Genomic DNA, 14,107 nt, shown 5'->3' with positions numbered 1-14,107 from the left:
GAACAATGCTGCTGTGGACACTGGTATACAAATATTTGTTCAAAAACCAAATTTTGGGTGCTCTACACCCAGAAGTGAAATTGCAAGATCATATGGTAATTCTGTTTAATTTTTTTAGGAATCATCATACTGTTTTCCATAGAAGCTGTACCATTTTCATTTCTGCCGGCAATGCATAAGTTTTCTAATTTCTCTACATGCTCGCCAACACTTGTTTTCTGTTTTTTAAATAGGTGTGAAGTGGTAGCTCACTGTGGTTTTGATTTGTATTTCTCTGTTAGTGACCTTGAGCAGCTTTTCATGTGCTTGTTGGCGATCTTCAAATATCCTTTGGAGAAATGTCTAAGTCCTTTGCCCTTTTTTAAAACATCTTGATTCTTTTTGCCTGAGGATTAGTTACCTGAGAATAATTTTATGTTTTTATTTTCTTCTCTATTTAGAAAAAAACTGAATTGATTTTTTTTAAAAATTTTATTTATTTATTTATTTATGGCTGTGTTGGGTCTTCATTTCTGTGCGAGGGCTTTCTCTAGTTGTGGCAAGTGGGGGCCACTCTTCATCGCGGTGTGCGGGCCTCTCACTATCGCGGCCTCTCTTGTTGCGGAGCACAGGCTCCAGACGCGCAGGCTCAGCAATTGTGGCTCACAGGCCTAGTCGCTCCGTGGCATGTGGGATCTTCCCAGACCAGGGCTCGAACCCGTGTCCCCTGCATTGGCAGGCAGATTCTCAACCACTGCGCCACCAGGGAAGCCCCCTGAATTGATTTTTCTAAAGATTTAACCTTTCATACCCACTGTATTGAAATCTCAGATTTAGGCATCAATTCTTATTCCTCAGTTACATAATTGCCATTCACTTAAAAAAAAAAAAATCCAGACAGTTCAAAAATTGTTGTAAAATTTCTTCTTTTTAAGTACTCAGTGGCTGCCATCTCTTCCTGACTCCCTTCTCTAATAAGTTCTTCTTGCTTATTTTATTCTAGGCAACTAAGTAGTCATATTTCCTTTCTCACCTCTTTTTAATATTTGAGTTGAATTCTATGTACTGTAGCCTCCTTTGGGTATCTGGTACAGTTATATACTCAATTATATTCATAATCTATTTGATAAAATCTAGCAGTATTTGGTACATCAGTTTATGAGAGGTTCTTTTCTTATCATTGAAGTATGACCAGTTTAACCATGAAAAAACATGGACTGTTGTAAAAAATATAATTCATTTTTTTGTTTCGAACAACCTAAATTTCCAACAATAGAGAATAACATAGTGTTATTCACCTTAAATGAGTTAAGGTAAATGCCTATGGTGGCCATAATGTTGTCATTTAATTTCATGCATATAAATGTTTTTAAATATCATAATAAAATACATCAACGAAAATTGTATGTTCTGGAAGATTGTAACTTTGGAAAACCATAAAAGACCTGTGTAAAAGGAAGACAAGGAAAGTGTAATAACTTTTGACTGTGCTTACCTGTAGGTTTTAGGTTCGGGGAACAGGTTGTTCACTAGGCAGATGAGAGTGTCAGGGAGGGCATAGCAAAGGCTTAGAACTATGAAAATTCCCCAGGTGTTTCCAGATCAACAATGAAGCTATTTAAGTTGTGATCCAGCATGATCCAGGACATAATGAGTATCAACCATTGACCTTGCTTGACTGGATAGATTTTTATTCCTCTGCCTTGGTGAATGTTTATTTAAATCTACTTATTAATGTTTATAAAACAATTTTTTTTTGTTGTTAAATAATCCAGTGTTTGGAAAAAACAGATTTTACTAGCCTGTACTCTTGCAGATATTAAGTTACTAACATTTGTTACTGCTTACCACAGTATAAACCGTTACTTGAGAAGGCTTGTTTGCAGGGCCAGTTTCCCGCTATCATTATGATCTGGATTGAACAACATTATGGTGTTCCACATTTTATCATAAAGTACTAATGCATTTCTGTTTTTCTTCCTCTTGAGATGAAAGAAAACTTTGGCATCGATTCCCTATCCTCCATACCCTCAACTGAAGGAAACAGTCAACAAAGCAGATTTGATGATCTGGAAAATCTTAATTCGTTAACGAAAAGTAGTCTGGATTTAGGTTTGTGATTTTCGTTTCTCATAAACACAAATTACATTATTTTGCAATCTTTCAGTTTTATTTGTATATATGATGAATTTTACCGTCACATTTTCATTCATTATAATGTTTTGAATTGAAATCTGCTTATTAATCTGCTTCAAAATATCCGGAAAAATAATGTGAATCATATTTGAACTTAGAGCTTTCAGATTCTGTTTTCTGAGAGAGCTGCATTTTCCCTGCCTCATTTTGCTTTTTATTAGCTTTATGGATTAAAACTATAACTACGGCCTAATGCCGAATCTGAAATAGGTCTCTACTAATATATATTAAAATCTCGGATACTATTAAGTGATACTGTTAGCTCATTGAATGGGGTTGTTAAATATTAATAAAGAGACATATTTTAAACATTTATGAAACATTTTTATAGCCATATATTACAGTCAATTTTGGTACATTAATAACTTAGTTTCCATTAAAGAATCCTAAAAGTATAGTGCTTCTCCTTGCCTCTTCCCATATTGATTCTTATATATTTTTGAAAACTTGACTTTAAAAAATAATCTTTCCGCATCTAACACTGCAATATTTAATGTCGTAATATTAAGATCCTTAGGTGAGCCTGGTAAGTTCTTTCATAGCATTGGGATTTATAGAGCCATTGTTCAGGATTTATGCTGTCCTTCACCTGTTTTGACTCTACTTATAGGAAAAGTCTTTCTCTGTGGGCAGTTCTTGTGTTGTATGGTAATATGCTGTTAGGAGAGAGAGATAGCTATAGAAAAGTTATGTAACCGTTTTTTATGAATTCAACATTCTGTCAAATAAAAATCTAAAGAATGGAATTCTTAATGTGGTTAAAGATTGAAGGCATCTGTGAGATGATAACAATTGCCAGTTCCCTGTAGGTCAGAACACATCATGAATTATTAATTTAAAAAGAAAATTAGGATAGTCAATTTTGAATATCTAAGATTAAATAAGTCTATTCAGTTTTTCTTAATGTATAACTGATTGTGACTAGGAGAAAAATGGGATTTTTCACCAAAACTCTCCTGGTATACTATTTTTTTTTTTTTTAATTCACCACATTTCTGTATCCTCTGACTATTAAATACTTAGAGAAGATTTATGGCACAAATGAATTCATAAATGAATTAATGGTCCATATCTGTTTGATTACCGTTGATACTTTATAGCCATATAAGCACTATTTTGGACCAGATAATTCTGTTGTAGAGGGCTTACCTGTGCATTGTAAGATGTTCGCAGCCTCCCTGCCTTCTAACCCTAGATTCAGTGGTATTCCCAGTCATGATCAAAATCTAAATGTCTTCAGACATTGCCAAATGTCCCTTGGGAGACAAAATTGCCCTGGTTGAGAATCATTCACTGTTTTATACCGTCAGGATTGAAAGGAATAGACTAGAAATATGGGGTGGGTGTTTGTGAGGAAGGGCAGTGGAGTTGGGAAAAACATAGGGAAAGGGATTTTGTCCTCATGGGATGATCCAGTCTTCCTCTGAGCCCTGCTCTGGGTATCATCTAAGTGCCTCCAAAGTTACTTCCTCTGCCTTCTGCTGCCTGTATGTGTTTCCTAGGGCTGCTGTAGCAAAGAGCCACAAACTTGGTGGCTTAAAACAACAGAAGTTAATTCTCTCACTGTTCTGGAGTCCAGAAGTCCTAAATTAAGATGCTGTGCTCCTTCTGAGAGCTCTAGGGAAGAATCTGTTCTTTGCCTTGTCCAGCTTCAGGTGGCCCCAGCGTCCTTTGGCTTGCGGCTGCAGCATTCTGATCTCTGCCTCCGTCCTCACGTGGCCCTCTCCTCTTCTCCCTATCCATGTCTTCTCTTCTTCTCTCTCTTATAAGGACACCTGCTGTTGGATTTAGGGCCCACTTGGATAATCCAGGATGGTCTCATTTCAAGATACTTAATTTAATTACATCTGCAAAGCCCTTTTTTCCATATAAGTTCTCATTTATAGGTTCTGTGGCAGGGATATATATATTTTAGGTGGGCCATCATTCAACCCACCATACTGCCTTAATCTAATATTTGACAAGGCCCTGGGAATTTATTTTTGGAGATTATAGCTTTGGGAATTAAGCTACGCTTGTATACCTTAGGCCTGTCCTCACTAGAAGAGTGTTCATAACCACGTGCTTTTTGGAAAAATTTTTGAGAGCTGCCAGAATGCTGTGTGGCAGGTGTGAGTACTTGGGTTCGTGCTAACCATGGGTGGACTAAGAAATTATTGGTACAGAGGCAATATAGTTTCAGTCCCAGGTCCCTCAGTACTAAGCCATTAACCTGCTGTGTCACCAGGCAAGCTGCCCAGTTCTCCAAGCCCCTCCACTTCTTCAGCTGTAAAATGATGGAATTGGGCTAAGTGTTCTGTAAGGCCTCTTTCAAATCTGTAGCCCTTTGACCACTCTGTTAGTAACAGACAATATTAGATTTACTTATGAGCAATTACATTAAAAATTATTTTTGAGAACCTATGTGTAAAGGGCTATTTTTGACCCTGTACTTAATCTAAAAGTAGGTTTCCTCAAAGAGCCTATGCTCTTCACGGGCTGTGAAACTAAACCTAGAAATTAGCATAATTAATAATGTAAAGCATACAAGATCAATGTCAAATCAGTAATACATTTAGTGTTAAGAGATTTCAGAAGATTTCAGACAGAAAGTAGTTCTATTTCCCAGTTTTTGACTGGCCCAGCCTGGAGTCGGCCTCCAGTGAACCTGGATGAATTTCTGTCATTGCACACACAGTCAGGCACACTCGCGTATTTGCATGCCTGTCTGTTACCATAAGCTTCTGGAGGGCAAGGCTTATACCTGATTATGTTACCATAGTGGGTGCTCAAGAAATATTTCTTGAATGAGAAGGTGATGTGCTGCTCCTGGGTGGTGATTTAACAGCATACCGATTCCCTACTTTTTTTTTCCCAGTTGCTAAGCTGTGCAGTAACACCCTCTCTTCTCTACTTGGATTCTTCTTGCCTTTATTTTGTTTATCTTTCTATTCGTGCACCTCACTAAGTATAAACCTTTTGGAAATTCCCCCCATTTCTCTCCTATAAGCTTTAACTTCCATTTATTTAGGAACCTTTTTTTTAAACTTCCCTGGGGACTTCTCTGGTGGTTCAGTGGTTAAGAATCCGCTTTCCAAAGCAGGGGACGCAGGTTCAATCCCTGGTTGGGGAACTAAGATCTCATATGCCGTGAAGCAACTAAGCCTGCATGCTCTAGAGCCCGCGCACCACAACTAGAAAGGAGCCCGTGTGCCGCAATGAAAGATAGCGCATACCGCAATGAAGATCCCGCAACTAAGACCCGATGCAGTCAAATAAATAAATAAATATTTTAAAAAATAAATAAATAAACTTCCCAGTTTTCCTAACCTGTGTGCTTCTGTTGTGGCTGTTACCTAACAACTGCATAGGCCCCGAAGGACGTGATTTATTTTATGGGCTCCCAGGTACCGTGGTGCACTTGATGAACAGCTCTGTAAGTCTGCCTGTGTCAAGCACGGTGAGAGAGGAGAGATGTGTACCTGAGCACTGCTAAGGTGTCCGTGGAGGAGGAGTGGGCAAAGGGTATGGGCAGCCTTGTGTGGAGCAGGTAATGAAAAGCTTTAAACAAACTGAAGCAAACTATGAAACCCAGTGCCGCAATTTAATAGGCTGCTTTACCAGCATAGCTGGATGGGAAATAGCTCTGCAAATAGAGCCGGTTCTCTGTTCTTTCAACTCCTGTTTTAGGCCATTCGTGCCAGAATTTCCATCCCATCCCTGGCCCCTTCTCAAGGGGGAGAAGGTAGACACAGGCAAAGCTAGAGCAGTGCGGCACTGGTATGGATTTGACTGCATGCAGGAATGTAGGCCCAGGGGATGGGAGTGAAGCATGTCTGAGGTACCGGAGAGTTCCTTTAATACCACCTGAGCATTACAGTTACTTTCACCCCCTCTTCAGATTCTCTGCTGATTAGATCCTGATTCCAGTGTGTCTAGACAAGACAAAAAGCAGAAGTAGAAGTGAGTTTACTAGAAAATTTGTTCAATATGAAGAAATGGAAAGTTTAGGTGATGCTTATAGGAAAAGTTTTAGAAGAGTGTCTGTATCTCTTAGTGATCATTGGTAATTTTCTGATAAGCCAAGTCTCAAAAATATACCATAAATGTATGGATTTAAGGTAGGCATTTGATTCACTATTCATCATATTTGTATAACATGATGAAGAAAGATTGGCTGGGAATTTATAATGGATGAGATATGATGGATACTGAGGTATATCTTAAGAGTAATTAATGGGTTTATGCCAGTCTGGGTGCAGGTCTCTAACCATGTGCTGGAGGACTGCATGCACAGCTCTGCCCCTGTTACTCCTTTTTTCAGTAAATGGGAAAATGACACAGATGACGTGTCAGGTAAATTTGTACATTCTTTTTTGTTTTGGCCGTGCCGCGCGGCATGCGGGATCTTAGTTCCCTGACCAGGGTTCAAACCCATGCCCCCTGCAGTGGAAGCACGGAGTCTTAACCATTGGACCTCCAGGGAAGTCCCAATTTGTTCATTCTAATTGGCAAAAATTCCTTGACCTGGAATTCCCCACCTATAAAATATGGTTGCTATTACCTTTTCTACCTCATAGTTTAATATGAGAATTAAATAAGGTAACAAATGTAAAAGAATCCTGGAATTTATAGACAAAGCCCCTTTAAAAATGTAAGTGTTTTTATTTGGTTATTTGTTATTCTGTGGAATTATTTTTTTTTAATCAGTGAAATGTCAGTATGCCTGTAATTGAGACAGCCTAGGTTGATAAAGGGAAAATTTGTAGTAAGGTAAGAATACCACCGTAGAGGGGATTCTTCTTCTTTTATTTTTTTAATTGAATGAAAGATTCTTTAAATTCTACAGTGCTTTATGGTTTTCAGAAGTTTCACATACATGATTTCATATAATCCCATAATAACTTTTTTTTCTCCCTACCCCTATATTACCCTTCCCCACTTCCCTCTCCCCGCTGGTAACCACTAGATTGTTCTCTGTATCTGTAAGTCTGTTTCTTTTTTGTTTTATTCACTAGTTTGTTGTATTTTTTTAGATTCCACATATAAGTGATATCATATAGTATTTGTCTTTCTCTTTCTGACTTATAAAGGGGATTCTTTTGATAAAAGATTCATATTGCTAAAATAACATCTTTTCAGTGAGACCATGCTTAAAATTGTAACCCTCTTTCACTGAGCAACCCCTATCCCCCTTCTTTGCAGAATCTTTTTTACCATAGTACTGTCACCATCTGACATATTAAATGTTTTACTTACTTAGTTTAATATAAATAAGGCTTCTATCTGGAAGGGGCCTGCCTGTACTAGATATCCATAACTATTTATTGAATTAATGAAGAATGAATGAGTGTATCGTGTGCTCACTATCATCTGGGTTTACTCTTTAGGCATGATGATTCCAGGTGATGTCCAAGGTCCTGGCTTGCTTGTTGAACTTCCTGCTGTGGCTCAAACAAGGGAGCAAGAAGACTTGCCTCTATACCAACTCCCCAGGGCTCTAGCTGTTTCCAAGGCCTCGGCACACACAGGAATGTTGTCTTCTAGATATGCCACCGATGCATGGTATGATATTATTTCTCTTTGTTTTCGCATTATAAAATAGCTTTCTTTTTGCTTCTATTAAAAAAAAAAAACCATTGTAAAGCAATTATACTCCAATAAAGATGTTAAAAACAAAAAAACAACAACAAAAACGAAAACAACCGGGCATGATTATGGTGGAACATTTGGAAAATGCAAGGAAATATTATGAATAAAACCCACCATACTAAACAATTACTGTGAGAATTTCACATACTTAAAATTGTACCATATATATAATTTTTTTTATATATATACAATTTTGTATTCTTGCAGTTGTCTGCAAAATAGATTATGGGAGTATTTACTTAGAGAATGGAAGGTTAATTAAGAATTTAACAACTCAAGCAAGAAGCACTCAAGGACAAATTAGTGAGAGACTGGACTTAAGAGTTAGAGAAGCTGTAGGAATTGGTGGCTGATAACATGTTGGGAGTGAGAAGGAGTAGGAGGATGACCTGTGTTTCTGAATGGGGCAACTATATGGATAGCAGGACCATTAATTCTTTGGCATAAGATTATAGGAGCATGAACAGGTTGAAGAGGAAAATGATGAGTTCTGTTTGGGACATGTTGAGAGTTCAGGTATCCATAGGACAATAAAGTGAAATGGAGTTAATTAAATACATGACTCTGGGGATTAGTGCTGAGGTCTATCCTGATGTGGATAATTGGGAACAAGATCAAGTGTAGGTGAAACTCCTGGATCTGAATAGTCATCCAGGGGAGGCTCAAGTGATAAAAGAACAGGGCCAAAATTGGAGTCCTGTAAAGCAGCAATATTAAGGGCATGAACTGAGGAAGAAAATAATGAAGTGGAATGAACAAGAAGTAAAAGGAAATTGATGAACTAGAGGTTGACATAGAAACCAAGGGAAGAGAGCATTTTAACAAAAGGATCATTACAGACTATTGTTACATGCTACGGAGAGGTCAAGGTAGATAAAATGGAAGAGTTTTCATGGGGCTTGATCACATGGATGCCCTTGGTAAGCTTAGAACAGTTTCATTAGCGTGGAAATCAGAGAGTAGTGGGTTGAGAATTGAACAGAGGGCAGATATTGGACAAAGTAAGAGCAGACTAGTGTTTCGAGGAACCTGATCATGAAAAGAGGCAGAAAGAACACGTTACCTAGACAACTGAAGGGCATTGTGGAAATGGGACAAGGGGGCAGAGAGATACACACACACACACACACACACACACACACACACACACACACACTGTAAGTGTGAAAGATCCAGAAAAGGAATATGTAGATGTTAGAAAGTGGCTGATTAAGTGTAGTCCCTGGAGAGGGTGGAGGGAGAGGAGGACACTGCACACCTAGAGAGATTAACTTCTAATAGTTTGATAGGCGGAAGCTCATCTCCTCCATGGACACAGGTGCCAGGAATGAAAGGAAGGTACAAATGCAGTACTATTAGTACCTTGAGGACTGGAATCCAAGGAGATTCTTGCCCAATGACCTTGATTTTTTTTTTTTTTCTGTCATTTAGGAGAAAGGTTATTTACTCAGAATGATGGGGTGCTAGTAAAGTGGGCCATGAAAGGAGAGGTGTGAGAGTAGAGATTAGCTTTTGAAACAAGGGTAGGAGAGTGATGGCCTAGTGGTGGGAAGGAATTTAGAAAAATATTGACTCCGTTTTCCCAGCCTGCCAGGGAGTGAGAGAGGGAGTGTCACCCACTCAAGTGTGGCATCCGTGGCAGAGAAGCGGAAGCTGTTGAGAGAACAGAGGAGGTGGAGAGAACACTGAGAGAAGAAGTTAGGGTGTGGGGTGGTTTCTTTACAATTCAAGGAGATTCCTTGGAGTGTGACAGGTAGTTTGGCTCGGGTGGGGGGGTGGGGCCTTGGGGGTGGGGTATGGGAACAGAAGCACCTCTGAAAGAAAAACCAGAGCCGTGTAGCACTGTGAGTACAGGACAGGAGAGGCGAACAAAGGAATTGGAGGTGTTGCAAAGCATAACAGAGATGAGAAAGGGGTGGGATTAATTGGCCTTAATGCTTTATTTATTTATTTATTTTTATTGGAGTATAGTTCACTTACAATGTTGTGTTAGTTTCAGGTGTACAACAGGTGAATCAGTTATACATATATAGATGTATATCATCCTAAGTGAAGTAAGTCAGACAGAGAAAGACAAATATCATAGGATATCACTTACATGTGGCATCTAATTAAAAAAATGATACAAATGAACTTATTTACAGAACAGAAACAGACTCACGGATCTTGAAATCAAACTTATGGTTACCAAAGGGGAAACGTGGGGGGAAGTGATAAATTGGGAGACTGGGATTAACATATGCATAGAATAGATAACTAATAGGGACCTACTGTGTAGCCCAGGAAACTCTACTCAGTGTTCTGTAATAACCTATATGGGAAAAGAATCTTAATGCTTTTATTGAAACCTTAGTCCAGGAAAGATTTTGTGTTATATGAAGTGTCTCCGACTTATATCACTTCTCTGTTCAGCGACCTGTGGCCTTTGCCTAGAGTTTTAGATAGAACCTTAGTAAAAAGTTGTCTGGCTTCTGTGTAGCTCATCTCTGAGTGGAAAGGGAAGACCCATAGGCCCAACTAGTTGGAGGAATCTGGTGGCTTTTCACTCAGCAGACCTGGACCAGGGTGTAGAGGGGAGGAAGCTGACAGGCCCAGGGTCCTCGTGCAAGGGATCTAAGCAGCTCCCAGAGGAACGGAACGCAGTGTCAAACAGCCAGGGTTTGTTTTTTTTTAAGAGAGATGCTTGGCAGTGGAAGTGCTGGAGGAGTTAGGAACATGTTTCAACTTTTTTATGTGATCAAATTACTTTTCAAATGAGATACTTTTATTTTTTAAATTTCTCTTGTGCTGAGTGTTAATAATTGAATCTGGCCCAAGAATTCAGAAATGAGGCTGCTTTTCAGGCTATAGGACTGTAATTGTAGATTGGAAAAGATTTAAACAAATTTCCAAGCCCACCCTTCCTTCCTTCTGCAGAAGGTGAAACATTCTGTCAGTTGTGTCTTACTCAAGTCTCCCAGCTTCAGAGAGAGGAGATAACGCTTTACTCCTGAAGTGAGTACTTTGACAAGCTGTTTTCTTGTGCTGGCACAGACATTTAAGGGCTCCAGCCTAATCTTTGCCTTGGGAGATCAGTCTTGCATTTGAATGCTGTTTTTTTGGCTTGCCGTCATAGATTTAGGGTATATTTAAATCTCAGCAGGCTCCAGAACAGTTCCTGTAAATCATACTACCCCTTTTAATCTTTCAGGGTATGCCCCATGGAGTTAGGTTCATAGGTGAATATTTATTGCTACTCAGGAGACTTCCTGAGTAATGCATAGATTCTTTTCAGAATATAGTCTTTCAGATCATCAGGGTGTCATCTAGTGCTAAATGCTATATGCTATTTTACAGTTTCTTCTTTGCATTAATTTTTGTGTAGGGCCCAGCAGAGTTATTCACTGTGCACTGTGCTTTTGCATCAAGCCAACTTCTCCTTACCTTTGGAGGCAGGACTGATATTAAGAGGTTAGATGCACCCTGAAACTGGCGATCTCTAGGAAGGGAGGACGGTGGGCAGGCGGAGCACGGTAACTCCGAAAGGGATCTAAGTGATCTTGTTCTGAGTATCCTTCTTTCTTCATAAAGTCACTTGAGATCCAGTTTTCAGAATTCACCTTGTTTTAGTCTTTTTCTAACTCACTACTGTCATCACCTGCTGCCTGAAGACATGGGTGTGCCCATCAGTGGGGGACATGGCATTTCTCAGACTAATAGGAGATTTGCAGTATAGATATATTTTGTTGCTGTTCAAATATGCTCTTTGTTATTTATGACTTCATGACCCTGAGAGGGTTTCCCTTGTGTCTGTATTTCCTCACTTGTAAAGTAGGTAGTTCTAAGGTTCAGTAAGAGTGAATATAAAGGGCTTCGTATAATGCCTTGAACATAGTAAATGTTTAATGAAAGGCGGCTGGCAATGATGCTGGATGACAGTGATAGGATCATGGGCCCTGAGGTGTAACTAGGGTATTCATTGTTGCTGAGTTTATTAAAACACTCAAGGAGATTGTAGAGTTTTTTTTTTTTTTTTTTTTAAGAAATAAAATAGAATCAAGTCACAGTAAGTAAAACAAGGAAGGTGTCAGAGGCTAAAGCCTGGTAGGATGATGAACTTGAGGTGAAAGGCATATTCTAAATTGAAAAAAAAAAATCATGTTGTAGGTATAATAGAATGCAAATGAAAAGAAATACTTTCAGGTATTGGATACTTTGTTTTGAATGGTGGGAGGTGAAATAGGAGGCAGAGTGTCATAGCTAGGGAAAGGATTAAGTGAGTTAATGTGATATTTTAAGTCCCCAGCACTGCCTGGCATTTAGTGCCTTCTAAGTAAATGGTGGGTATCTAATAGTTTTACCTTTGAGTTCCACTGCCAAAAATTATGTGTAAATTCAGAATACTGGTAGAAGACTGAGGGTAAGGGAGACAATAAATGTGTACATTTGAGAGAGGACTACTCTGGAATGTTTGAGTTGGGAGTAAAAAGGGGAAGTTTCCAAGGAGTTTGTGGCCTCATGTATGTGACACTTTCCTGTTTTTACCATGCTGTTGCATGCTGTTGCAGATGCCAGTCACTGCAGGTGAAGATGAATGTGAGAAATTAGGACAAGAGGCACATAAGAATATTACATGAATGCCTATGAAAATATAATTAGATATTTGATTGCTAACCCAGGCTCTACAGAAGGTCAGAAGAGAAAAGGGAGAGACCTAAGGAAGCAACTTAACCTTTATGGCTTAAACTTCTGTTTCTTAACAAATGTCTTAAATGCAATCTTACAGGACAATTTTCTTAATTTTGATAAATGTATACATTCATGTTACCAACACCCCAATCAAGATATTGAACATTTCCATCCACCCAGAAAGTTCCCCCTTGCCCCTGACTTCTAATACTGTAAATTATTTTTTCTGTTCTAGAACTCATGTAAATGTTATCATACAGTACGTACTTTTTTGTATATGGCTTCTTTTACTGAGCACCATGCCTGTGTCATTTTAAACTTTCATGTACAAGAATGCCTAATTTTTTATGTATACTGGTATCAGGTAATAATTTGCTTTGTAACTTCAAAGTCATAGTGTAACATTTGTATAACTAGCCCTACTGGTTTGGAAAACACTAGTGCCTATTCTGCCTGGTTCCAAATGCTCATATTCCCTGTGGTGTGTCACAGAAAATTGCCATATAGAATCTATATTTTAAGAGGAAAAAGAAATCTTGAGATAGGTACAACCATAACCCTTCCTGCTTACATCATTTTGGGGTGCTGAGTTTGCTTGACCCTCATACGGTTTAGTATATAGAAGTTTCACATGAAAAAAAGGTATATTCTTGCCATCATTTTGAAATTGTTAGACTGGGCATAGTTCAGAAAGCAAACCTGATGCCTTTATGGGAGATGGAGCCACATTTGTGCTCTGGGTGGGATCACCTCTGCAGGAGAACAGTACATTTTCTCATAAAGGCAGAATGCTTGTAGGTTTTGCCTCTTTACTTTGTATTTACTCTTAAAGTTGCACTTGTTCACCTACCAGTGTTTACGAAATCCTATATTTGGGATGCTTTTTCTATAATAAAATATTATCATTTGTGGGAAAAAAAAAAGGTCACCTTGGCCATCTAGATTCATCTGATTTTTTATGATGTTGAAAATTTTATTCTCAAAGACATTGTATATTATGATGAAGTCTTACTATTAATATCCACTTGTTCATTAATGGGGCACTCCATCTTTCATCCCAAATCTGTAAAGAATTATAACTTTGGGCATTTGTTATAAAGGACTGAACTAAAAATAAAAAGCATTGTTTCTATTAGATGGTTAATTCCTTTAGGGAAAAAGTGGTTATAAAACTCTGGTTAAATGTAAAAGGCAAAAGTTCAGTTATTTTAAGATTTGAGATTCTAACTGATTGAGCTATTGACCATGTTTAATCAAAGTGCAAATTATAAAATTAGAGGTTAGAATTCTCTTGTGAAAGATTCAAGTACATTTGTGCAAATTTACACCTTAATATGTGCAGTAAAAGTATTTTACTTTCTCAGTTAAATTTTAATTTGGGTTGAAAGGTATATGCATTTATCAGTGTAAAGTGACTACATTATTTTGTATAGTTGCTTGTATCCTGTGACTGTATTTCTAAAACTAATCACACTATGTTTTTGAAAGTTTTATCCCTCTTTAGGTATGAAGTAATGTGAACAAAATATGTGTTTATCAATTTCCTGAAAAAGGATAATATGCTTTGAAAAAGTCTCTTCTAACAGAATAAATCCTTTTGTCCTACATTTTCTTAAAGAAAACTAAAATTGTC

General features: G+C 38.2%; 1 protein-coding gene across 21 annotated transcripts in view; it reads left to right on the top strand.

The window, feature by feature from the left end:
* PATJ (PATJ crumbs cell polarity complex component) overlaps positions 1–14,107 on the top strand; it is a 350,711-nt gene that overhangs the window by 108,625 nt on the left and 227,979 nt on the right. For all 21 annotated transcript variants that reach the window (XM_082356311.1, XM_082356308.1, XM_082356317.1 and 18 more), the window contains 2 exons: positions 1,968–2,091; positions 7,545–7,719. In XM_082356311.1, coding sequence (XP_082212437.1) covers positions 1,968–2,091; positions 7,545–7,719 — 299 coding nt within the window. The remainder of the gene's footprint in view (positions 1–1,967; positions 2,092–7,544; positions 7,720–14,107) is intronic.

The sequence above is a fragment of the Balaenoptera borealis genome, assembly GCF_965194805.1.
Source record: "Balaenoptera borealis genome assembly, chromosome: 1".
Taxonomy (NCBI): Eukaryota; Metazoa; Chordata; class Mammalia; order Artiodactyla; family Balaenopteridae; genus Balaenoptera; species Balaenoptera borealis.
Note: the sequence above shows the minus strand (reverse complement) of the source record. Positions and strands in the feature narration are given on the sequence as shown.